This window comes from Myotis nattereri, assembly GCF_964212035.1.
Source record: "Myotis nattereri genome assembly, chromosome: 7".
NCBI classification, from domain to species: domain Eukaryota; kingdom Metazoa; phylum Chordata; class Mammalia; order Chiroptera; family Vespertilionidae; genus Myotis; species Myotis nattereri.
In genome coordinates this window covers 61783473-61810042 of record NC_138082.1, presented here as the reverse complement: position 1 = coordinate 61810042, position 26570 = coordinate 61783473, and the positions used below count along the sequence as shown (strand labels likewise).

The 26570-nt window shown below is 40.4% G+C and overlaps 1 protein-coding gene across 1 annotated transcript in view; it reads right to left on the bottom strand.

The window, feature by feature from the left end:
* The window catches only part of NEB (nebulin), a 195013-nt gene extending 177850 nt beyond the window's left edge, over positions 1–17163 (bottom strand). The window contains exons 1-9 of the mRNA XM_081095547.1: positions 17055–17163; positions 16374–16458; positions 15813–15877; positions 11996–12037; positions 8073–8276; positions 6191–6298; positions 5614–5718; positions 4874–4978; positions 4078–4182 (exon numbers count right to left, since the gene is read on the bottom strand). Coding sequence (XP_080951673.1) covers positions 4078–4182; positions 4874–4978; positions 5614–5718; positions 6191–6298; positions 8073–8276; positions 11996–12037; positions 15813–15848 — 705 coding nt within the window. The 5' untranslated portion in view covers positions 15849–15877; positions 16374–16458; positions 17055–17163. The remainder of the gene's footprint in view (positions 1–4077; positions 4183–4873; positions 4979–5613; positions 5719–6190; positions 6299–8072; positions 8277–11995; positions 12038–15812; positions 15878–16373; positions 16459–17054) is intronic.
* Between the last annotated feature and the right edge of the window lie 9407 nt (positions 17164–26570).

Genomic DNA, 26570 nt, shown 5'->3' with positions numbered 1-26570 from the left:
ATTACTGACTCCTCTGGCTTTTTCTTCCACCAATCTTGACCCCTGCTTCCAATAATGCAGGACATTCATAGATTCCCAGACACATGAAGCCCTCTATGTCTCTGGGTCCCATATATACTGCTTCCTTTCCCTGGAATGCCCCAACTCCACCTTCTCTCCATCTGCCTGCAAACTGCTACTTGTTCTCCAGGTCTCAGGACAAGCACAGTTTCCTCTCCTGTGCCCTCCCTGACTCCATGACCTTCTCTGGTGTTTTCACTCAACTCAGCCCTTACCTCCTTTATAGGAATCATCAGAAGACACTGTAACTGGTTGTTTACATGTCTGTCCCTCCTTAGATTGTGAGCTCTGGGACGGCAAAAAACATAACCTATCACCTGGAAACCTTTTTGGCCTGCACAGTACCTTGGAAGAGTGAAGGGTTCAATGACTGATTTCTGAATGTGTGGTTTATGCACTGAGGCCATCAGGACAAGTCTGTAGAGGAGAAATATCCTCCCAACTCATTCACTATTCAACTGTGAGACTTCTACCTACTATTTTTCCTTTCACGTGGCAATATTCTTATTTATAAAGTAAAGAGGCTGTATATAGTTCCAAGGTCCCAATCATTTTCTTCATGCTTTAACCAATTCTAACTCTCTCTCATTCTAATAATATCTACCTAGTACCTATAACAAAAACTTTCATGAACATTAAATCAAGTAAGATACAAGAGATGGGTTTTTAAATGTATTCATTCTATTCCAGTGCATAATTTCTTTTAAATGAGTGAAGAGCTACGTTAGGCATAGGACAACCCTTATTTTCAATGGCTGGCTAAGTCCTTAAGGAGAAAGCAACATTCTTCCAGGAGAAATGTTTATTAAGTATGACATCCTGTCAAGAGCTTTCTGAGAAGTCAGTTCTAGAAGTCCTAATTTCTCAGGAACCTTGCTCATAATTCTGTCTATTTAAAATCTTGTGCTCTGGATCAGCTAAAGGACTCTCTTAGTGTTTACTTAGTCTTTACTTAGATAATAAAGACTTTACTTAGATAATAAAGAAATCATGATAATTAAGGTTATGAGAAACACAGGAGGAAGATACAGGAGAAGAAGAGGGATCCTCTGAATCCAAACCCTTAGCTTGAAATCTACATGCCTACCCAGTGGTATATTCTGTGAACAACAGCGTGCTTGATGCCCAATAATTGTAAAAAATTCATGGTGCTGACAGCAGTATTAATAGGTATGTCAGTAATCTGATACTTACTGCATACTTAGTCTATAACAAAATAAAAGCATACCTTTACTGCCAAGTCTTTCTGAGCAAGGACGGAAAGATTTTACGTCATTATTATAATTCTCTTTCATTATGTCTTCTATTGAGATATCTCAAAAGATGTGGTCAACATTAATTGTTCAAAGTCCATAGCACTAGAGTGGCATGGAGGCAACCCTTCATCTCTCCACTTTAAGGACAAAGGAAGACATTAGGAGATTAAGTGTCTTCTTGGAAACCTCCCCTTAGGCTTACATGACATACATTTCCTGGTTCCCCTTCAACTTCTCCGACCATCTGTCCCCTCTTTCTTTGCTGGCTCCTTTCCAGATGTCCACAGTGTGGGTGTCCTTCACAACTCGGCCCTTGGTCATACACTACTTTACCTCCCTCATACATTTTTATGTCTTCAGTTGTCACTTATATTTTGATGAATCTCAAATATTAATCTCTTGCCAGCTCACATTTATGCAATAGTACTTTCTAATTTATCCATAGGGTGCCTTTATCTGAATGTTCCCTCCATTATTTCAACTCTATTTCTATTTAACTAATGAATCTTTACCAGTTATGCCCCTATCCACCCTGACCACCAGTCTTGGTCATAAATTCATCTGTGGCTCTTTTCTCTCTTTTGTTTCCAATATCCAATATCATTAACACTTTTTAAATACTTATTACCTTCATATTTTTTTCCTACTCTTTGTCCCCATCATCCCTCTGATTCATCTATATTACTAAAATAGTCTTATACAGTCTCCTATGATTTTACCTAGTCACAAGCTATCATATTGTCCATCAATATTTCTCCAGAGTCTACTTTTATCATATAATGAGATTTTCCCAAAATCTTAATGTGCCTCTTACTGCCTACCATATCATATCAAAGCTATTTTGCCTGATTTTCAAGGTCCTGGTGCCACTTTCTTACAAGTGAGCTTGTAACTTGGCACCCACAGCATTCACTTTCTCTTTTTTTAATATATTTTATTGATTTTTTACAGAGAGGAAGGGAGAGGGATAGAGAGTTAGAAACATTGATGAGAGAGAAACATCAATCAGCTGCCTCCTGCACACCTCCTACTGGGGATGTGCCTGCAACCAAGGTACACACCCTTGACCGGAATTGAACCTGGGACCTTTCAATTCGCAGGCTGACGGTCTATCCACTGAGCCAAACCGGTTAGGGCAACATTCACTTTCTTAGTCCCCTAAAGCCCCAAACTCATTTCACCCCTATCCCTTTGTTCGAGAGCTCTCTACTTGAAATGCCATTCCTGTACATCACTGCCCATTCTCTTGAAATCACCACTTCCACATGGACTTCTCTGATTACTCACATGTGTCTTGTCTTTCTCTTAGCAAGTATAAGACTGGAGAGCTTGTATTTTTAAACTTTTTTTCTTTTAGTTTAATATATAACAATTTCATCTGACCAGCTTGGCTACAGGTTTTCAAGGCAAATGATGAAAACGGCTTGTTGTATGCTTCTGTCCTGCCAGGTATGCATGCATATTGGACTTTCAATAACTAATTATTGATCACTTGGTAAAGGCCCCATTATATTACATATTCATGAGATATAGAACCAAAAAGCTAATCTTAAAAGAAAAGCAGGAGGTCCCCACACATTAAAATTGGCACACTAGCTGCCCTTACAACTTTTACACCTTCTTTAGTTCTTAGCTTACTGTATGCAAGAATAAGAATATATCTGCTATATTTTAACCAATTACATGCAACCTGAGATAGAAAATACGTCCACTAAATTTGTAGGTGGTAACAAGTGAGAGGCAATAAAAATTAGAACTCCAAAGTTGGATACACCATCAAATGAGTATATATAATTTTAGTGCAGGGCAAGATAGAATCTTAAGATCCATCAGAAATAAATGCCAGTAAGTTTTAAGATGCCAACTGACTTGTTAAGTTCATGTTGAATATAAGAAGTTCCAGGGATCTAGCTGACAGCTAATTGAAAAACAACTTGGCATTTTATAATAGAGTGCTCTCCTAAAGACTTTGAATTTTCAGCATGGCCTCTAGCAAATCCAGGGGCAAAGAAATAAAGCCACTTCACACGAGGGGAAGTGCTGGGCTCATGCAAGGCTCTCTGCTGCTGCTGCCTCTGACCCTAAGGACTCTATCAGAGCTTTAAAGTTCCTCTAATAAACAGCTCACACGGTCTAAAATTCTAGCCAATGGGACTGCTAAAATTTTTGCTAACTTTGTAAGATCTTCTTTGTACACTGAGGGCAAGAGGTCTTCGTGGGATAACTACACACATGTTTGGTCAAGTATGTCAGTCAAGTCCCCATGCAGGAAAATGGGAGACATGCCACAATTCTGACTTTATGATTAGGATAGCAAATCAAAATCTTTCAATACTATCACTTACTTAATAAGCTTGGGAAGGTGGCAGTGATTCCAAAAGGTTTTATAAATGCTACTCTATTATACAGGAAAACTTCAGCTCCAGCCAAGGGGACAGGAGGGAGCATGCTCTTGTGGGAAGGACATTGACCTTGGGATCCACAAGACCAGGCTTCCCGTCTGGGCTCTACCACTAAAGTACCTAGTGACCTTCGACTTAGGTTCCTCACCTGTAAGAAAAGGGGATTGGACTAAATTCTATCTAAAATAAACGATAAAATCTAATTTGAATTAGACATAAAAAGTATGATTCTAGATATATTCCTCCTCTGCAATAATGGCATTTAGTCTGTTCAAAAGAACTGCAACGAACTGGCCAGACGATGTAATCTGAGGCGCCCGATTGCACACTGCAAATGGTGCTGATTGCAGTTCACTTACATCGCTGAGAGCTTTCTGGGCTTGGGCAACCCTCCTCAGCTCCGGGCTGTCATGATAGGGGTAAAACAAACTTTTGTCTGCATCCCACTCTTCGGTGTATAGTTTCTATATCAGAAAAGAGTGAAAAGTTGTGAGAACATGAAATCACACAAGAAATACATAATTCTCAATTCATCCATCAATGGCATAAAGAACCAAGGGCAAGGTGAGAGCAAAGGTAAATGGAACTGACAGATCACCTCTCCTTTCCATCCAATCCAAGTCACAGTTACTAATAGATTCTCCTGCTTCTCCTGACAAATCTTACTGACAGAAGGGCAGCTGAGTTTAATCCTGTTTCATCTCCTCTCTGTGACTTTACCTACCTCCTGCAACAAGTACTAATGCAGGTATAAAGAGCCAGGGAGCTACTTAATACAGATTCTGTCACAAAATAGACCCTTAATAAGAGTGACAGCCAGGAATATCCAAAGTGTAGCACAGGGTCTACAGAAAAACTAAAATATTGCTTCGTGGGTCTGCAGAGCTGGATCTCGGGAGCATCTTTGTCCCCCCATCCCTACTCCTCCCCCAAGTGGCTCAGGTTCCTGATAGGACCCTCTCCTCTACTCTGCCCAGGGCTTTCTTCTCAGTTCCTCCTTGCCAAGCCCTGTCCCAGCAGCCCCACAGGTCTCAAGGTTACTCACAAAAAAGACTGGAGAACCATGTTTCAGATTACCAAGAGTTCAGGGGTATTCCTCTAGATGACATGGTAGGAAAACAGGCGATAGAGGGGTGACAAAGAAGAGGTCTTTACCTTACTGAACAAGGCTGTGTTCTTAATGGCATGGACAAGTTCAGGGGCATCAGGGGGAAGCAGGTACTTATCCTTGTTGTCTTCCCAGTTCTGCTTGTATAAAACCTAGACAAGAAGAGCAGAGGGCTTGATGTCTCCCCGTGGGCATGGGGATTGAGAACGAAGGAGAGCGCTGTGAAGAGCTTTTCATACTCAAGGTTTTCTAGCATCAATTAGGAAAACATCTACCATATCAACATCCCATAATAATTTCCTCGCATTTAGTAAGTTTTTTCTTGAAAAAAAAATCTAATTTTTAAAACTTAATCATGATTCTGATTCGCTATAGATTCCTTTTAAATGTTGCAACCTATCCATCATTTGGCTGAATTTGGATGGCACACGTGTTTTTTGACTTACATGGTGTTTTCAAAAAGTGTTTTTAATTAGTTCCCTACATTTAAAATATTCAGATTTATCATAAAAATTCAGCTCCCAACTTCCTTATAAAATAAGAGACTCTGACAACATGGGGACTGCGTTCCATGCAGCCACTGTAGTGGAGTCACATGGGCTCTCCATTCCCACCTAGCTCCCGCGGCCACTCCGGGCATCTGGGCAACCTCCCTGACACGTGTGCACTTAGAGCTCACAGTGCCTGTGATGCAGTGGGACTGGCCAGCAGGGTCAGGCCTGTCCGGTGCCCTCCTCTAAGGCAATATACGCTCTTTTCTATCCAGCCATCCATCCCATGGCCTTACCTTACTGACTTGCTGCGACACTTTCTTTGCATGTTCAATGTCCTTTGCTTTTTCATCTACATGACAGATAGTTTTAGCAATATCGCCATCCATTCGATACTTAACCTGCAGAAATAATGCACAGTTAGAATTCAGGACAGGCATGACCATGTGAGTATATTAAAGAATATCTTATTACCAAAGAGCATCCACCCAACCACTCTGTCTGCATCACAAAGCAAAGTTTATTTCTGGTAGAAAACTATGATGTTTGAAGATCTGCAGAGCCCCTGTATTTACTGTGTGTCTGCTTTCCTGGCTGAATTTCAGCCTCCCTGTGCTCCAGGAGGGAGGACCACAGTGAACTGGAACTTCCAAAGCACATCACTTTTTAAGTTAACTCTCTAACCAAGCTTTTAGAAGCCTCTTTGGGTTCACATTTAGAGCAGCAGCATCTATGGCCAGTGTTTCCTCTGGATTCCTGAACTGGCTCATAGTAATTCAACCCCTTATTCTCTCCATACCTGCTTAGAGCCAATTCCCAGTGGTAGGCATATTTTTATATGTGTCTGTGTTTTATTTTAGCAATGCCGCCCACCTCACTGAGTTGGTCTTGTACTTTCTTGATTCTGCGAAGTTCTGGGGTATCGGTTGTGCTGGTGGATGGCTGTCCTTTTCCTTTTTCATAGTTTTCCTTGTATTTATTCTGAAAAGAATATCAGATATTAGCCTAAAATCTTATAATGCAGCAGCAGAAATTTCAGGCAATGCATTCATCCCCATCTGATAAAAAAAATCTGCAAGTTATAACAATTATCAGTTTTAACAGCATTTTTTTTGTCTCCCACTCTGATTCTCAGCAAACACTAAAATAGATTTGTTAATTGCTCTTCCTAAACATGGTTGTTAATAGAGACAGTAGAAATGGTATTACAGACTATTGTCTTGAAAATGCCCTAAAATGACTCTCTTAATGTTTTTTGTTGTCTGAGTGCACACATAAAAAGCTTGAAGTGCAATAATTTTAGAAAATAAATACAGAAATAAAACCAAATGTGAAAAGATTTAATTGCTAATACAATGCAAAAATATTCAATTCAGAAGTTGTAGCTAAATCTCAGTGATTAGGATAGCTGACATGCCACCTGAATTAATGGAAAATCTCCATTACGGAGTATTTTGAAAAGAAATGCAATTTTATTGTTTCTGCTAAATATACAATGACTTTTTGCCTTATATATAATATGCATAATTTATCATTATTAATGTTTCAAGAGTATTTATGAGTGGAGTAGTCAACAATCTAAATTATATTATTGATTTAGTTACTAACCACTTTTAAAATATTAAAAACCTTTGCCAGCATTCTGCTCAGTCTACCAGAAATTCTAGGATATCAGTGTCTGACTTAATGAGATTTTTATGGCAATTAGTTGACAAAAATAATTTCTATTTTTGCTTAATACTGCAGTGATAAAAAAAAAAAAGGCAAGGTTATCTTACTTTTAGAAATCTAAGTTTTAGATCATTCAAGAATCTGAACTAGAAATTTACTCAATAGTCCCCCAAAGTTAACACTCAACCAAAAGTAAATATTTATTGCCCAACCACAATAGGATGCTTTTGACATACTACTAAACGTTAGTCTTATATAAACCAATGTTCCCTGAGATACTTTACATTCTTCCCCCGAGCCTCAAGAGGACATGCAATCAGGCAACCTAGTGAGACCTCGGCCCACCATAGACAATCAACAAATTAGATCCATTCCAATGGGTCTGATTCTGCTACCCATCAGTGTAACTTACAGAACTTTAAAGACTAGGGACCATCAAGAGCAGTGATTCCTAACATGGACCACACCTTAGAATCACCTGAAAAATCCTTCTACACTGGTCCCAAACCCAGACTGATAAAACCAGAATGGCCCGTGGAATTAGTAGTTTTAAAGCACCCAGGGGTTTATAAGCGTGCAGCCAGAGTTCAAAACCACTGTTCTAGGGTACAGAGGAACATTCTGATCCTTAGTTTCTTAGTCTGATCCTGGTTTTCTAAGCGACATGTTCTTCACCATCCATCTCTTAGAGGCGTACTTAAGAGGCATCTTGCTCATTATTTAAATAGATGCTATTTACTAGTAGCTTCTGTGAACTGATGTCAACTAAATCTGTATTTATGATTTCATTTTTCTAGATTGGCTAACTAATTGTGATTAAATACCAATAAGTGCTTTATAAATGGCCTAATGCTTATTTTGGAGGAATAATTTCAACAAGGATGCTTTTCCTGATGCTGCAATGGTACAAATAAATTACAGGAACGGAAAACTCAAGACTCGAAAGAGTTTATATTTCTTCAAAATAATTGTGTTCCATACAAGGTTAAGGAGCAGAATCCAGCCAGCATCCAAAACAGAGTTGGTTGAGATCACTAATTTCTCTATAATAAAGCCAGGTTAGCAGAAGTCACATTAAACTTACTATGCTAAAGAGGTCCTGCATTTTCCGACTGTGTGCAATGTAGGGAGTCATGAACTTCGAAGAGTCCACTTTCTTCCTGATAACCTTCTTCCTCTCCCCCGGCTTTGCTGCTTCTGGCTGGGCCAGCCCTGGTTTCGAAGGTTGTGATTGCTCATAGTCAGATATTGTCTTTGTGGTCGTAGTTTCATAGATTTCTGTTATTGTCTGAAAATTTGACATACAGTTCAACATTGTTATAAAAGTAAAACTGCGGTAAGCATGATCTTGGCATTCTGTCTTATTTCCCTGGTGTTACTTCTCCATAACTAAAATAGGCCAAAGCAGAAAATCACACACTATATCCATTTGAAAGCACATTATGTCACATACATACTGCTGATTGTTCAAGATTGCATGGAGTAGAACTGTTGCTTCTTATTCATTTACAACATTGCCTTACAATTCCACTTGCAGAAAGGAACTCAAACACTTTAAGGTGGCATTTAAAAAAGAAGTAAAGTGTTCTTAAATATTTAAAAATATTTTTAAATTGACTGAGTAAAGTAAAAGCAATCTTGGGATCAGAGAACAAAAGATTAAGACAATAAAATAAAGCTCAGATTCTTGACTTTAATATTAACTTTTAAATACTAGTAAGTCTAAGGATAAGTTGGTTGCTTATTCTGCAGATTTTTAAGCATGCTCCCCTGTAGTATGAGATAAAGGGTAATGAACTTTATAAAAAAATGAATCACATAAATATTACAAGTGATTACCATGCTCTTGGCTTAGTAAGTTAGTTAATGTGAACTGGAATGCCATTTATACTAATAAAGGACAGGAATAATGATGATGAGCTAATGGGGTAATTATCCTCACAACAGCCCTATGTAGGTGGTAGGTGGGAAATTACTGCTTCTTTGAAAAAGCTGTAGTGCAAGAAACTGAGGTCCAAAGTTCAGGTCTAGTCCAAGGTTAAAAATACTGTATGTAAGGAAAGACAATAAGCAGTCAGGTCTTCAATCAATCTCATAAAATAATTTTCTTTACAGCTAAAACCACCTGATCAAAGGCAAAGTTCTAGCATCGATTTTGAGAAGAGAAACCTAAGTAATAAGGAAATTGTGTGTCTAAGACAACTTTCCCTAGTGTTGTCAGACCATTGTTAATAGGCTGCTTTCTGCTCATTATTTATGACTAGAGGCTCAGTGCATGGATTCGTGCACTGCTGGGGTCCCTCAGCCTGGCCTGCCCCCTCTTGCAATCCGGGACCCCTCGGGGGATGTCAGACTGTCAGTTTGGGCCAGATCCCCACTGTGGAGATCTGGTCAAAACTGGCAGTCTGACATCCCCCAAGGGGTGTAGCAGTGTGTGAAGCGGCAGGTGGCCAGAGAGGAGCTGGGGCCGGGCGCTTTGCTGCTCCAGCTCATCCTGGTCCCAATGCGCCTGCTGCAGCTGCCACTCGGGTAGCGCTGCAGCAGAGGCGGGAGAGGTTTGTGCTGCTGCAGCTGCGCTCGCCAGCCCTGAGCCCGGCTTCTGGCTGAGCGGCACTCCCACTGTGGGAGCCCACTAACCACTAAGGGCTGCTTCTGTGTTGAGCGTCTGCCCCCTGGTGGTCATCGCACGTCATAGCGACCAGTTGACCTGTCGTTCGGTCTTTGGGTTGCTTAGGCTTTTATAGATATAGACTAGAGGCCCAGTGCACAAAAATTTGTGCACTCGGGGGGGAGGGGTCCCTCAGCCCGGCCTGTGCCCTCTCGCAGTCTGGGACCCCTTGGGAGATAATGACCTGCTGGCTTAGGCCTGCTCCCGGGTGGCAGAGGGCAGGCCCAATCCCTAGGTGCAGCCCCTGGTCGGGCTCAGAGCAGGGCCAATTGGGGAGTTGGGGCGCCGCCCACTGTCATGCACAGAGCAGGGCGGATTGGGAGGTTGCGATGCCACCCTCAGTCACGCTCAGGGTAGGGCCGATTGGGGGGTTGGGGCACCGCCCCGTGTCACACTCAAGGCAGAGTCGATGGGGAGGTTGTGGCGCCACCCCCTGTCACACACAGAGCAGGTCCAATCAGGAGGTTGGGAAGCTCCCCCTTGTCACGCACAGAGCAGGGCCCATCAGGGGGTTGGGGAGCTCCCCCCTGTCACACACAGAGCAGGGCCCATCAGGGGGTTGAGGAGCTCCCCCCTGTCACTCACAGAGTAGGGCCTATAGGGGAGTTGGCACATCGCCCCCTGTCACACACAGAGCAGGGCCCATCAGGGGGTTGGGGCTCCTTCCCCTTTCACAAACAGAGCAGGGCGGATAGGGAGGTTGTGGCCCCACCCCCTGTCACACACAGAGCTGCAGGGCGATCAGGGGGTTTGGGCGCTGCCCCCTGTCACGCTGATCCCGGTGCTGGGAGGCATATTACCCTTTTACTATATAGAATAGAGGCCTGGTGCATGGGTGGGGGCTGGCTGGTTTGCCCTGAAGGGTGTCCTGGATCAGGGTGGGGGTCCCCACTGGGGTGCCTGGTCAGCCTGGATGAGGGGATGATGGCTGTTTGCAGCTGGTCACACACCCTTCAGGGTGGGGGTCCTCACTGGGGTGCCTGGCCAGTCTGGCTGAGGGGCTGAGGGCTGTTTTCAGGCTGGGACTGAAGCTCCCAACTGCTCCTTTTTTCCTTTTTTTTTTTTTTTTTAATTCTGGGCCAGCTTTAGCTCTGAGGCTCCAGCTCTTAGGCCTCCGCTCCTGAAAGCAGGTATCTGGTTTGTTTCGGTTCTCGAAACTCTGTATCAACTCCAGCTCTGAGATCCCAGCCGGCTGAAAGCTGGTTTCTGGAGTTTTGTTTAGCATCTGTATTTGTTACAATGTTTGAAACTGTAGGCTCAGAGGCCAGCAAGGCAGGTGGGGAACGTTGGTTTCCTCCCTCACTGAAGCAAGCAAGCCTCATGTTAGTTTCAAGCTGCCTGGCTGCTGGCCACCATCTTGGCTGACAGTTAATTTGCATATCTCCCTGATTAGCCAATGGGAAGGGTAGCGGTCGTATGCCAATTACCATGTTTCTCTTTTATTAGTGTAGATGTGTGGTTGACCATGAGAAACTAACCAATTTACAGCATCTACAGATGTTAGTTTCCATGAAGTCACAGGTTCTCTGAGTAGGCTTTAGGGTTAGTCATCCATATCATTGTTTGTCATACTCAAGAGAAACTTCTCCATGCAGAAAATGAGGCATGAGTGAGATATTTCATGTTGGGAGAAAATGCTTCAATTTGGGATATGGGAATGGCTTTCTCAGAATTCCTTATGTGCTGAAGTCTAAGTAGCATTTTATGATACTGCCAAGGACAAAGGATTAGAGGCACCATCCCTATTGGCAGAGATGGTGCCCAACAAGTTACAACTCTACACAGCACACCTGCTGGTCCCAAAGCGAATTACAAGCTCAAGGCCATCCCTTTGCTGCAGTCAGAGTGGTGAAAGCCACTGACATTACTCTAATTAGCATCACCTGCATCAAAAATACCGAATTTGCCCTAACCGGTTTCACTCAGTGGATAGAGCATCAGCCTGCGGACTCAAGGGTCCCAGGTTCGATTCCGGTCAAGGGCATGTACCTTGGTTGCAGGCACATCCGCAGTGGGGAGTGTGCAGGAGGCAGCTGATCGATGTTTCTCTCTCATCGATGTTTCTGACTCTCTGTCCCTCTCCCTTCCTCTCTGTAAAAATCAATAAAATATTTTTTAAAAAAAAATACCACATGAGCTATGGGGGGGAACATCCCCCAGCATCTTATATAGGTTGAATGGCAAAAACGGAGATAAAACCTCCGTAGCATTCCTTCCTGTACCCCAGCTGCCGAGCACACGTGGGTAAGTGGTCCTCCCTCAGACCCTCCCTTGCCTGCTCGGTGGTTCTTTCTGCTTTAAGGAGCATGCAGTTCATGCAGGTGTGGGCTGGGTCTCACCTCGCCCGGCGCCTCTTCGTAGACTGTCTCCTCGGTGTAGTACTATAGATAGAGCACAAAGGTGTGGTCATGAGAGCCAAAGCAGAAATCACCTCTCCTCTGCCTCCGCTACGCCACCTGGGTTATTTCACTAGCCCACTTTGATTCGCTACATGGGGAGAAGGAAGCAGAAGAGGGAGCCTGTTCATATTCTGGACCCCACTTTAAGTCGGCAAAACTTTGGGGAAGCTGAAGTGGGTGCCATCAGACTGGACAAGGAGATGCCGAGTGATGAGAAAGATGTCTGGGGCCAGTTACTAGCCATGGGACCTTATTTTACTTGGTACAAGTAACATTTTTTCTTCTCGTACCCAAGTAGAATTTGCTGGGAAAAGAATATAATAACAACACCTGGAGTGTGTGAGTTAGGCAGAGAAAAATTCTGATGAAACTCACTGTTGGCTAACTCATAATAAAACAAAACAGAAACCTTAGTGTGAACAAAATTTTTAAATGGATTGTATCATGGAAATAATAGATCCAAAGGCACAGACACATCTCAATTATCCCTGTATCACCCTGATTGCTAAGTACTGAGCTTCTTCCAGAGTGACAAGCGAATCCCTTCCAATGGTGTGATGATCCTAGAGGGGTATTAAAAGGAACATTTACAAATGCCCAAGAGTGAAGAAAAAAAGGAGAGATTCCTCGTCACAAAATGTGGGAGTTGGGCAGCAATGTGCCACTGATGGCTCAGAGGTGCCTGCAGCCGGGCCCTGAAATCAAACCTACTTTTGTTCTACTTCTGACATCACCAGCAATAAATAGACGCGGATAGGAACTGGCTGACATTTTGTTTCAGATGCATAAGGAGAGTGGAATCCTGCCCCAGCCTCAGCCTGCCACGCTGGGCGAGCAGGAGGAAGAGTTAGGCCAAGGCACACAGGAAGGGGATGAAAATGAAACACTTGGCTCATTTTCTGTCAAAAAAAATGTACAGGTTTTATACTTCATTTTTCTTTTCTTTGTCACCAAAACATATACTCGGGGAAATGAAAAACCATTGAACAAAAACTTTTCCTCGGTGGCCTTTGCTCTTCTGCCCTTGGCTCAGTGAACTCTCAACAAGTTTATTTACCCATTGTCAATAGGCCACATGCTCCATTTCACTTGCAGTAAAATTAGTATAAACCTTGCCTCATGTCCCTCACTCTTGCACTTTCTTTGCTCCTTTACTATTTTTTAAAATTTAAATCTAACTCCATCTCTGTGTCCTTACACAAGGCAACAGAAATCACAGCGCTTATAAGACCGAGAATGTCTTCCGCATGCTGGTGCCTCATCCCTGGGAAATGTCATTCGGACACTGTGGGGAATACTATTTGATGCAGATCCAATGGAACCATTCCTCTGGCCACAAAAAACATCAGTGACTTGAGGAGAAATATTAAACTTAAATGAATGATTCATAACTGTTTTGGATTTTTGCTAGCATCCAAGTGAAAGCAGGTCTTTGGTAGCCATCCAATTTTTACCTTTGCTGGACTCGCATGATTGGTAAATGTATCCTAGAAATAAGCTTCAAAAAAGACAACATTACCCAAATGGTTGGCATTAACTTGTATGCCAAATCTCAGTTTTAAAAGAGCTTTGCCACTAATTAGATAGTACATGGGTTGCTTCTTTTTCTTTCTTTCCAAGTTCATTTAAATTTGAGTAGAGAGTGACAGTACAATTTTATTTAGATGTCTGAGATCGTTAGGAAATGTATTTTAAAAACAAATTCCTGCCTTTTTTGTGAACTCTCCCATGACGGCTTTCTCAAATCTGCCACCATCCCATTCTCGTGTCATCTTTTTTTGAGGTCAGAGAGACCTTGGTTCAACACTCTCTGGCAGGAAGTCTATTAGTTTAGCACCTGCTGGTCAGACCCAGAGCAGTAATGGGAACAAAATGGCAAGGACGAGAGGCCTAAAAATAATCCCCTCCATTTTTATGACATCTCGTTAAATCAATCGAGTCCATTGCTAAGGACAGTTTTCAGTGACCGATGAACACAATTATATTAAGAAGGTCAAGGGATGTTTAACTTGGAAGTTAAAAAGTATTCCTGATTTTAGCATCATAGGAAAGGCAATTTACTTTATAATTGTGTTAGTGTTTGATACCCTTTAGAGACATATGTGAAATGCACACTAGTGATAATTTTGAACCTTGACAAATGTGGCCTTTGGCATTGAAGTCAGAGAGTTTAAATGCTATATTGGATGAGATTCATTCTGGGTTGTGTGTGTGTGTTTGTGTGTGTGTTTCAGCAATAAAAGCAACTTTATTTGTAGAATAAAATAAAAATTTCTTCATCTAAATATAGACTGGTCCTGCCCTGGCCAGTGTTTCTAAGTGGTTAGAGCATTGGCCCACACACCATAGGTTCATGGGTTCGATTCCCAGTCAAGGGCATGTACCCGGGTTGCAGGTTTGATTTCTGGCCCCAGCCAGGGCATGTGCAGAAGGCAACCAATCAATGTATCTCTCTCAAATCGATTTTTCTCTCTCTCTTGCCCCCTCACTCCCTCCCTTCCACAAAATCAATGGGAAAAAATCCTCAGGTAAGAATGAACAAAAACAAACAAACAAACAAAGAAATATAGACTGGTCCATAAAATAATCTTCCAAAGATAAATTTTGGCACTTCCATTTGAAATTTGATTCTAGGTAGCTCTTAAAGTTATTTTCATTTTTTTTTAAAGCACAGATTTTCAAAACTGCCTCCAAATTCATATATGTATTTATATCACCATTAATTAATAATTATTAACCACTTTTATATTCAATGGCAGTATATTTATATGGATGTGAAACTAAAGGCAAGAGCTGGTGAAGAAAAACCATAACATGATAAAAACAAAATTATATAAATTATATAAATAAACGGCAACTTTGTAAAATATGTTAGACACCCACCAATAATCTGGAGGGAATTTTTCAAGATGCCACTGTGGTCTTTGTTCCTTTTCAAAATTCAAATGCAAAGCTCGTTTTGTTCCCTTGGGTAAATGCAATGGAGTTGGTGGGAAACTGTGGCTCCAACTCTTACTTGGGAGCATCCTGAATTAACTTATTTATTTGCTTACTGATTTCTTTTTTTTTGAGAGAGAGAGAGAGAAACATCGATTGGTTGCCTCCCATACACACCATGACCGGGGATTGAACCCGTAACCTGGGTATGTACCTTGACTGGGAATTGATCTCGTGACCTTTTGTTGAATTGAACCCATGACCTTTTGTTTTACAGTGGCTGTTCCAACCAACTGAGACACTTGGCCAGGGGTGAGTTTATTTTTATATGTGTGTGCATGCACATGCACATGTATATAAAATCTCACAAATACATTTAATTCATATCTCCCTATAGATAATCAGCTGCTTGACGTAAAGAGTCTTTCTTCTATTTCTTTGCAGGCACTAAGAAATAGAATTCAGTTTCCAGGAGTTTTTCTCCATCTTCTCTGTCCCTTCAAGGTTGGAAAGTGGGGGAGAAGGTAGTTTTAGTTAGAAGACAAATTTAAATCTGCCTTTACCCTACACTTTGTGTTTTGTTTGGTTTTTGAGAGTTTAAAGAAAAGCAAAAGTGGGGAACAGTGATACTTCTTTTCAATTTTAAATCCCACATAATGATAGTGAAACTGAACGTAAAATATTCCTTTCTCATGCTTTAATGATGACTCTTGTGAAGTTACAATAGGCATTGTATTTTTCAAATGATTAATTCACCTACATGGCTTTGACTGTTGCTAGGTAAAATGCTTTGCTGTGGGAGTCAGTTTTTGTATCTTACCTCCACCACCTCCTCATATTCTTCGTCATCTGCCATCTTCTCAGAGTAGTAGTGGCACCTACACACTGCTCGTGTTCCAGACAAATGAAGATACATTAGAATCTATCCCCAGGACTGAAATCAGTTTACAACATTATAAAAGCAGGATTTAAAATCTTATCTGTTCTACACATACGTATATGTTTGCAGGCTAAGTGAGAAAAGATATTTAAGTGCAGGTTTGAAAAACTGAAGCTGCTTGTGGCTACACGATCAACTTAGTCCAAGGTGTAAAACAAAGTGGGGGGGGGGGGGAGGAATGGGTAAGGGAGTGAGAGGATTTAAATCAAAGGAACAGAGTCCTTCAACTTCCAAATACTTGGAGAGAAACATTTTCAAACAAAAGGAAGGTCGGCTCAGCTTTTGGAAGAAATTGTCATTTTCCCCTGTAACACCAAGATTCTAAGAGGGCTGCCTTAGGTCGCCATATGCTCTGATACACGGCACACAGTATATCTTATGCTTCAAATGAGAACATAGCAAAATAAACCTGCCAACAGATTTTAAAAGAAAAATAGAAACCTCAAGGCAATGGGTTTATTTTCCTCCCGAACACCATTGGCTTGTGTGGACTTTTCTCTGTCGTTTCTGTAGCTCTCGTTCAAACCTGGAAAAGAGCACATTGTTGACGCACTGACTGAAGGACGCATAAGACGGAGGGTCTTCGGCCTAAACTTCTAATTCGGGCACCAACGAAAGGGTCTCCCAAGGCCTTTGTAGTCAGACGCCAGGGAGTGGAACTCTCTTGATAAAAGTGGATGATGACTTGGAGCAGCTGTCCCTGGGCCCAGACATATTTGCCATGTAAACCTATACCCTGCTGTGGCTGGTTTTGTTAAGCTAGCAAAACTGCCACTCCTAAGGCAAATGAAGCCCAGTAGAAAAGGATAAATATAGGATCCTTTTTTCGTACTAATATAGTTAGAAAAAAAATCAAAGGCAGAAATGAAAAGATCTTGTTACACCAGCGAGCCAGCTCAGTTAAGCAATAAATTGGTTAGTATCAGACTTGATTCTAACCACACACTACGTGTCAGATATTAGTAGGGCCTGGGTACGGCGACGGCGTTACAGACTTTCCTCGTCACCGTTTCTATCGCCAATTTCCCCAGTTATGAGCCACAACTTCCGAAAATACTTCAAGGGGAGTTACGGCACGTCTCCTGCAAGAACATTACAGAAAAAGCCATTAACGGGCCTTACCTTCAATCTATCACATAAATTTCCTCAGCAGCAATGCCTCTCCCAACTCTCCCCTCCTGAGAACCCCAAGCAAGAGCCAGCGTGGTGCCTGGGCTCCCAGTTATCATGTGGCGAGAGCAACCAATCAGATCTTGAGTTGCTCAAATTTCAGAAGCTAAATATACTGAGTGATCTTCTGAAAACCACCTGTTCATCAATTTCACTAAAGGATAAAGGGTAACAAATTGCTTGCTTGGAACTATTCAAATGTAGCGAAATTTTGCCTAACCTCCAGCATGTGGGGTTCAAATTTATGTGAAATCTCTCATTTACTGCAGCCCTGTTTAAGGCCATATTCGTGCAAAAGAATCTGGAAGGAAATAAGCATGATTTTGAGGGGCTCTGACCCTTCTGTCACTGCTTTCTTCACATCATTTGTCCAATCTTCACAGAGGTAAACATGCTCACTCCCTTACAGCTCACCAGGCGAGCCGCAGATACTGATGTGAAAGAAATAGAGGAGTAAGACCCAGAAAGTACCAAGTTGGCAAAAATAATTTTTTTAAATGTAACAAAATGAGGTGATAAGTGAAATTATTTGATGGTGACATTAGAGAAGCTATCCATAGGGTGTAATTAAAGAGATCAGGCCCCATCATATTTCTATTACTAAACCAGGAGGGTATGCCAAGATCACATTCATTATCTTCTCTCTCCCTTGGTAAGGCTGGCTGCTAGAAATATAGAGCCTCTCTCATATGTGACGGTTACTGATTTTATATTTACTCAGATGGCTCCTAGAAGCAAAGTGTGAATGCAGACACAAAAGGTGCAATTTCTGAACAGCAAGAGCAGATAAAATAAAATCAGTAAATTACTGGGAGAAGATAATGCTCTATTAGGCAAGTCGGAATGTAGGCCATTGACTTTGAAAAAATTATCTGAAAATTTTCAACTTAAAGATAATTTTCACTGATTTAATCCCTCTCCACTCTTCTGTACTAAGGCAAAACTCCTGTGGGTTACCCATATCTTGATATAGATAGAGATTAAACATATGGTAACAGTTACTTTTGAGTTAAATGTTAGGAAGTAAACTCATATTTTAAACATATGTGCTTCTCCCCCTTCTATGATTCATATGGTCATAAATAAAATTGAACATCATTTTCATGTTTACTAATTATACCTGTTCATTTGGTATATTCTCATAGGTCTTATGACTGAAGGATATGTGTCAATATGAGATCTTTCACTTGGTAGTTGCATACTAGAAGAATTGTGACTTACTATTCATTATGTGTTTTAAAAGATGGTGTTAAATTAAAAAATAATACAGGCCCCATTTTTTTATTTTATTTTTTATTTTTTTAAAATATATTTTATTGATTTTTTTACAGAGAGGAAGGGAGAGGGATAGAGAGTTAGGAACATCGATGAGAGAGAAACATCGATCAGCTGCTTCCTGCACACTCCCCACGGGAGATGTGCCTGCAACCAAGGTACATGCCCTTGACCGGAATCGAACCTGGGACCTTTCAGTCCGCAGGCCGACGCTCTATCCACTGAGCCAAACCAGTTAGGGCAGGCCCCGTTTTTTAAATAACATATGGTACAATAATATATAAAGTAAAGATAAACATACACATTCGAATGCTAATCTGGAATTGTGCCCTCTAGGGAGGAAAGAGCAGCTCTATCCATTTTTCCAGCCTACCTATATTCTCTTCTGTGGAAGAGTAAATGGATGCCCTGATTTAACAGGAGGTTCTGATCACATGCCTTTGCAAGTGCTCAGTAAATGGTGGCTGTTATAATTGATGTTATTACCATAATTCACACTTTAATAGAGTCTTTGCACTTTAATCTGTATTAGACTGAAATACCAAAATATCACAAGGTTTCTGAAATCAGACATTCGTTAGTCTAAGAATTTATGAATCAATAGGAGTTTGACTAGAAACCTGTGTAACTGACGACAAAGCAAAGCAAAGTGCCAATAGCAAAGCTTCAGGGTATGCTTTCCTAGAGATCAGAGTGCAGAAGTGTGGTGTCAGGAGACCAGAAACGATTCCATGGGGGAAATAGCATTGCAACAGGGTCTTTGTCATTGCAGTTTATTTGATTTTATTAATTATCTTAATAAAATTATATCTGCAGATCATTTAAGAACTAAATCGTTTGGCAAGGCTTATTATCTTTTGTTATTTATTTGTACACACTTAACAACAAGTCTATATTGCTCTATGCTGATTTTTTCAATCATAAGCATTATCTGTTAAGTTTCCACCTTGGAAGATGAAGTTTTGCTTTTCTTTCATATAACTCCCCCATTCTCATGAGACACAAACCTCATCTCCCATCCCTTTATCCTGGTAATACTTATGTAATTCAGAATGTTTACATTATTATGCTTAGCAAAATGCTATTAACAGCTGAAACCCATATATTGTGATTATCTTTTGTTTCCTGCACAAGGGTTTGTTTTTCTGGGAGCTGGGATTTTTCTCTTTCTCTCTCTTTTTTTTTCCCCTCCCTTGGCTTAATTTTTTTAGACAAGCAGGATCCAGTAGAGCCTTCTACATGATGGAAATGCTCTATATAAGCACCATGCAATGTGGTAGCCACTGGCCACATGCGGCTATTGAGCATTCAAAATGTGACTAGGGTGACCACAGGGCTGAGGTTTTATATTTTTTGCTTAACCTAAACATAAATAGCCACATGTGGTTGGTGGCCATAGTGCTGAGCAGCACAATTCTAGACATTTATGACTAACTATGTCAAGCTTTCTGTCTGAATCTGCTCTAGGTATTTTCAAAGACATTAAGTAGAATCTTCAGTTGTATCCATTTCATCTTAAATCTCTCAGGCGGCCTTTTGTTCCCTCTGGACTAGTTTCCTCTGGAGCTGGGGCTCAGCTCTCGATTCCCCTTCACTGTCATCCTGGGGGTTATGCAGATTTAACATGAAAGTCCCAATTCCTTTATCTAACTAATATTTGAGTGAGTATGACATACCAGGCACCCTTCTAGCTGCTTCCTTCACACAGTAGACACCTCCAGTTGTCTAAGCGATATGTTTGCTCCACTTCTTGCTGATTAACAGAACCACAATTTAGTTTGGAACAGAAATATGCTCATTTAAAAAATGCACTCCTAAAAAAGAAACCCAATAAATGTTCTCTTAATAAATAAATAAGTAAAACATTCCACCCCAATTCCCTAAGGGTGACGCAGTTTGTCAATAAGATTTAAGTATAACTCTAGGGAACAAGGCTTCTGGGGAAAGTATAGTATTACTGATGAGCAGGTCAGATTCACTGGCATTTACTGTTTCCCTCTGGCCATTCTTCCCTTTGCCATTGTTGGAACACAGATGTGATGTCTGGGGCAGAGCAGTCATCTTGAGACTCTGAGGGTGTATGTCACACACTAAGAATGGTAAAGCTAGAAGAAGCCTTACCTGTAATGGTTTCTTTAATTTTTATGTTTAGTGATTATTTCACCATCTACTAAGTTTAATATACAATTGCACAAGTAATGATTCTGGGATTATTTTCAATGTCCCTCATATTATATATTAATTGTTTCTATGTTGTGCTTTACGAGTGACTAATAAAGTTGATTATTTTTTTATATGTATCAACTATTTGCATCTTTTATTCTATGTGTTGACTTCCCATATTTCCTTCCTACATTGATTTATAGGCATTCTTAATGTGTTATGGATATTAGCCATTTGTGTCTTGTATGTGTTGTGAATATTTTCTCCAAGTTGTTGCGGTGTCCGTGGCCATAGGAATGTTTTAATATTCATTTGCAGCCAAATCTGCAATCCCTTCCTTCCAGCTTCAGCACAATTTATTAAACAAACTGATTTTGAAATGTCACTTTTGGCATATATTGAATTAATATGCATGTCTGTTCCTCTGTTATCAATCTTACCCAGATGTGTGTGCGTTCTTTCTGGGCTTCCAATCCTATCCACCTGTTTGTCTATTTCTGCACCAGAACCACTGTTGGTGCTATAGCCATTCCTTATGATTTTCTGGTTTTCTTTATAATTCCTTATGATCTGTCTTGATGTCTGGAAAATCAAGTACTCCCACTGTATGCTTTAGGAGAATTCTGACTCTTCTTGTCTTAGATATTCTATATAAATTTTAGAAGCCGTTCACCAATTTCCCTAAGATATATTGTCTCTTTTGTTCAATTAATCTATTTGATGTTCTAGTCAGTATCACACTGTTTTAGTGACTGTAGATCTTGAGTGTATTTTTATATCTATAGAGCAAGCTAACCCCATTCTTCTAAACTTTAAAAGCCAGTCAGCTATTCTTATACTTTTCTTCTTTTATTTTATTTATTTTTTAATTTTTTTTAATTCTTTGTTGTTTAAAGCATTACATAAGTCTCCTTTTTCACCCATTGACCTCTCCCAGGTCTTCTTTTAAAAGTACTGATAATTAACTTATCAATTTCCATGAAAATTATTCTTGGATTTTTATAATTTATTTTAATTTGTAAATTTATTTAGCCAGAATTGACACTTTTGTAATATAAGCTTCCTATCTACATCCTTTTTTACATCCACCAGTAAAGTTTTGTTGTTTTCTTTACATAGTTCCTGCACATTAAGTAGTATAAGTGTATTTCTGAGTATACTAACGCATTTATTTTCCTTGTAGATAAGAATGTGTGGAGACTTTCTAATATACATTGTTTATCAATGTCTTTTTATTGCTACTATTGATTTCTCATTTACTTACAATTAACTTTTTCATAAAATTCATTAAGAGTTGGAGAAAGGTGACCATAAATGTGTGCTCAGTCAGTCATCTTGAATCCAAAGCATGGGCATAGCATCTTGAGTGAATTTTGGATAGGACTTTAAGAGCTGGAAATGACAGGGGGAAGAGTATTCGAATTAGTAGATGGTATCAGCAATTCCTTAAAGATGGGAGAGCGTATGGCATGTGTGGGGCATGAAGATTAATCTGGTTTAGATCAAGTTAGGACTATGGAGGGAAGTGGTGGAAAAACAAAAGGTAGAAGCTATGCTATGAAGGACCCTGAGTGCCCAGCTAAGCAGTAGGAAATGGTAGGTTCTCACATTGTCATATTGCTATTCTCTTTTACAGAATGAAGAGCTTTGAGTCAATCAGACATTAGCAAAGTCAGAATACATCAGCAGCACTCATTATATGGTATACAATTAAACATATTCAATTGTGAACCGTGCAGATTCAATAACACAGTGGGGCATATAGGCATGAATTTCTCAAATTATCAACCTTCCAGGCGTTATTTGCTTTCCAAAATCCATGTTGAACACAGTAAGTTTCACTACTGTTGCCCACTCATCCTATATCCTTCTCTATGCTCCCTAGAATCAGACCCCATGAAAAATACATAAACATAGAAGAGGGAGATTTTTAAATGTTAAATTACCCTCCAACCCACATGTAGCTTCTTTGTCTCTGCCCCCGTTTCTTTGTAGGACTTGGGCACGGGCTATCTTCCACATGAGCTCTTCGTTAAGTTGCATGGTTTGGAGAGTCCTGACGTTGAAGCAGTGTGTCTCCTGATGTCTTCATGGAAATGAGAACAGCCAAGGTTTTCTGTGTTTTGCTTCTATTCTCCCCCCTCTCCACAGCCTACCCCCAAATTGTTCTTTCAACCCACTATCCACAGGTATTCAATTGCCATTGAGTAAGTTATCAGAATTTACAATTTATTGCCCATCTTTAAACAGTCTTCGTAAATGAATGGGTCTCAAATAATGCAAACCTTAAATTGCTGACTTCTAATGCATTTTCAATATGAGATAATATAAAATAGCAAGGCCTATTTTCTTGTGTGGCTTGTGAATCAACTTCATAGGCAGTACCTCTAACTCTCACTCTCACACACAAATTACATGTGTGTATGCACACTTATGTGCGTACATGTATATGTGTGTGTGTTTTTCCCAGAAAAAAAAAATGTCTTCCCAAACACTAGTTTGAATAAAAAGTCCTTACACTGCTGTTAAAAATAAGGTCCAGTGTTTGAAAATTATTTATTGCATGTATTCATTTATGCATACTAGTATGTAAATATGAACATAGAGGCAGCCAAAGAATTGACAACATAAAAGGTGCCTCTGGCTCAGACAGCAATTTTTTAAAATTGCATATACACTTTTGTTATTTTATATTAGCTTTTATATAAACTGGTCTTAGGGGAAGAAGCTGTCATGTCACTTTCTAATTAGCAAGAGAAGGCTCTGTGGCGGAGGTAGCATTTTATGAGGTCCTGTAATGCCAAACTAACCCCCCAAGCCATCCTTGGACAATGATTTATTGAATAGTTCTTTTTAAAAAATTGATTAAGTAATTCCTAATGCTCTGCATAAGGCAATGAGAGCTCGACAGTGCCTAACTCACTTGACAGTTTGAGTCATTGTCACTGGGACCAGAACAGGTTGTTTTCCAAGAAAGAAAGTGAAGAGGAAGGAGTTTGTCAGCAATAAGTTTTCATAATCAGCCACACAGCAGTGGAAGTTGGAATGTGTGACAATATAGCAAATACGGGGCGGTAAACAGTGGATGACAATGGCCCGTTGAACCCGAAGTATAGTTTAGTTCCAGGAAGATCCCTGGAGGTCCAGTCTGATCCTGAAATCCAGCTCATCATGGATGGACAGTCACACTGGTCCAGTCAACATAAGTGGTATGACGGTCTATCATCTCCAGTGACCTAGATACATATACTTTAGTGGGGGGGAGAGAGGGGGGCGGGGGAGGCAAGATGGCACTAGATCCAAACAGGTACACTCAGATCCAAACCAAAGCCTAACTTGGTGCACTCCTGGAATTATCATTTCAGTAGACAGCTGGCTAGAGTGGGCATGATCTGGTATTTGGTTAAACTTGAGAATATTTCCCCCCAAAACGGAAGCCTTGTCCCATAAGACCTCCCAGTGGCTTCCTTTCCTCATAAGTAAACAAAGGAATTGGGGCTGGCCTTTCTCAATATGAGTCGTGAGAATCACTAGCCTCACAATTTGGCCCAGGAGAAGAGGGTCCTGTTGTCAACAGTGTGGAAAATGCTGAGCATTATGTGAGATGTGCTGGCTCTTTCTATTGCAATGGCCCAAAGAAATAGCCTCAAAGTAAAAGAAATGTACCAGCTTCTTTTGTTTCACCTTACATGTCTGAAAATTATACAACCACAGAGCAATATCTTTAAGTACCATCAGTTAATGTTGTCCCATTGAAACTCTACATTAACACTTGTCCAGAGTAACAACTCCAGGACTACCACGGTCTAAAGCCAAGTTGTTGGGATTGACACAGAAAAACTGGCACCCATGGCCTGAGAGAGTGTCAGTTTACCATCCTCCCCTTCTCTGACTTGTATGCAATTTAATTTTTAACTAAATGTGTTACTCTCAGAAACGCTCCCCTGCTTTGGGACTCATTTTCCTCATCTGTAAAATGAGTGAGCTGTGTGACCCTTTCAGCTCTGTCATGATGTGAAATATCTTCCCATGTGTGAGGTTCACTTTAGAACTTGACCTCCCCATTTCCCCTTGGGCTTCTGAGTGACAGACACCAGAGCGAATCCTCCATAAATAGATGTTTCATATCTTGGGTCTCAGGATGAATTTATAGCTAAAGATTGACATGTAGTCACTTTCAAAAAGACCAATTTGAGCTACAAGGAAAAAATATTTTACACTATTTTAAACCATTACATTATAAAGCAATGGGATATTTTTATTTAACAAATATGAATGATAGTCCCAAATTTTATTTACAAAAATAAGTTACAAGCTAACCAATACTTACTGAGTAATTTCTCTGGACAGGACAACATCCAATAGACATGCCAATGCACCAGGAGCCATAGGTTAATAATGATTTTTTACGTAGAAAATTCCTACTTATTTCTTTTGCTTTTTATGAAAAGCAATAAAAGACCTTTTCAATGTGATTGGTACAATTCTGGATTGGTTATAGGTGTGCCTCATTCAACCACCACAGAGCTTAATAAGTAACTGAAACATTTGGTTTCTCTGTCATTTTTATTAACTCTGAGTGGTGACAAAAAGAATATCATTCCAACTGATCTAAAAATGAATCTGAGGCTGCAGAGACTGGGAGAGACCCAAGATAAAAATGCAAATCTAATTTAAATGCCTGGGAAAATATAACCGTCAGATAAGAATATTTAAAGAAATACCCAAGTCATGGTATTTTCATCGAGAAAAGATAATAGTGAGAAACCAGGAGATAAACTATTACTATATTTACCTCAAGTGATAATCCAAAACAAAATCCTAGCCACCTTAGAAGTTTGGAACTTACTTCTGCTTCTTGGAATAAGCAAATAATAATTCTACAGATAAGGAATAGATAAAGAACAGTCCTACATGTTAGGAATGGGTAGGGGATATTAACTCTAAAATGCATTACTCCCAGAGACTAAGTCCCTGGCATCTTCCCCTTATCCCAACTCAATTCACCTTAATGACTTCTCTTTCTCCAAGGTGCACAGAGTAAAAAGAAACCAAGATCACAGGCTGATTGTTGTTTTGCTGCCTAAAGGCCCAGACCAGGACCCTATCAGGGACCATTCCTGGCATTAACTCGAGGCTGCCTGAGATGGTACTTTATCACTGTAATCTCTCCTTTGGCCCTTAGAATAGACTGCACCACTGTGCTATGAAGTTCTTTTCCTCAGGACTAAGGGATGCTGCAGAACAGACTGCCAAGGAATTAACATGCCCGCCCCCCGTCCCCCCTTGGTCACCAGATACCACACTCAGTGACAGGAGTTTTTGTATAAATACCCCAGCTCCCTCCCACTTTGGTTGGGATCATTTTGAGGCATGTAGTTTGCACTGGGGCTTAACAGCTCTGCTTTCCCTTCCTGTGTATAACACGCCTCTCTCTACCGGAGTTGCCTGCGCTTCTCAGATAAAGTGCTTTTACTAAATCCTTCTCCAGTGTCTGCGTCTGGGAAAACCCACACTAAGACGTGCTCTGTTCGTTGGCCATTTCACAACATGAGGAAGAGACGTTCTCAAAAAGAAGGTAATACTGCAAAGAGCCTGATGATAACAGAAAGCCTCATCTCCACACACTCAAGCTCTCAAGAGGCCATTCCTTTTAAAAAAAAAAAGAAAAAAGTTTTTATTAAAAAAAAAAAAAGAACCCAGAAAAAAAAAAATCCGCATTATTAACTGGTACACCTAGTAATGGTTGGACTTTAGTGAGTACTCCCTAGTTATAAATTATAATTTAAACTGTGCTTTGTTTATTTCACATGCTACCACATGAAATAAACAAAGGGGCATGTGAGAGTGTGGGCACGACTTGAAATACCTCATGCCTCCTTACACATTACATATTAATTTCAACTTGTTAATGACTGGTTTTTGTGGTGTGAACACAAGTAGGACCATCATGTGGTCCAATGTCCATTTAAAAAAAAAAGTTTTGATTGAGTTTTAGAGAGAAAGAGAGAGGGATAGAGAGATAGAAAT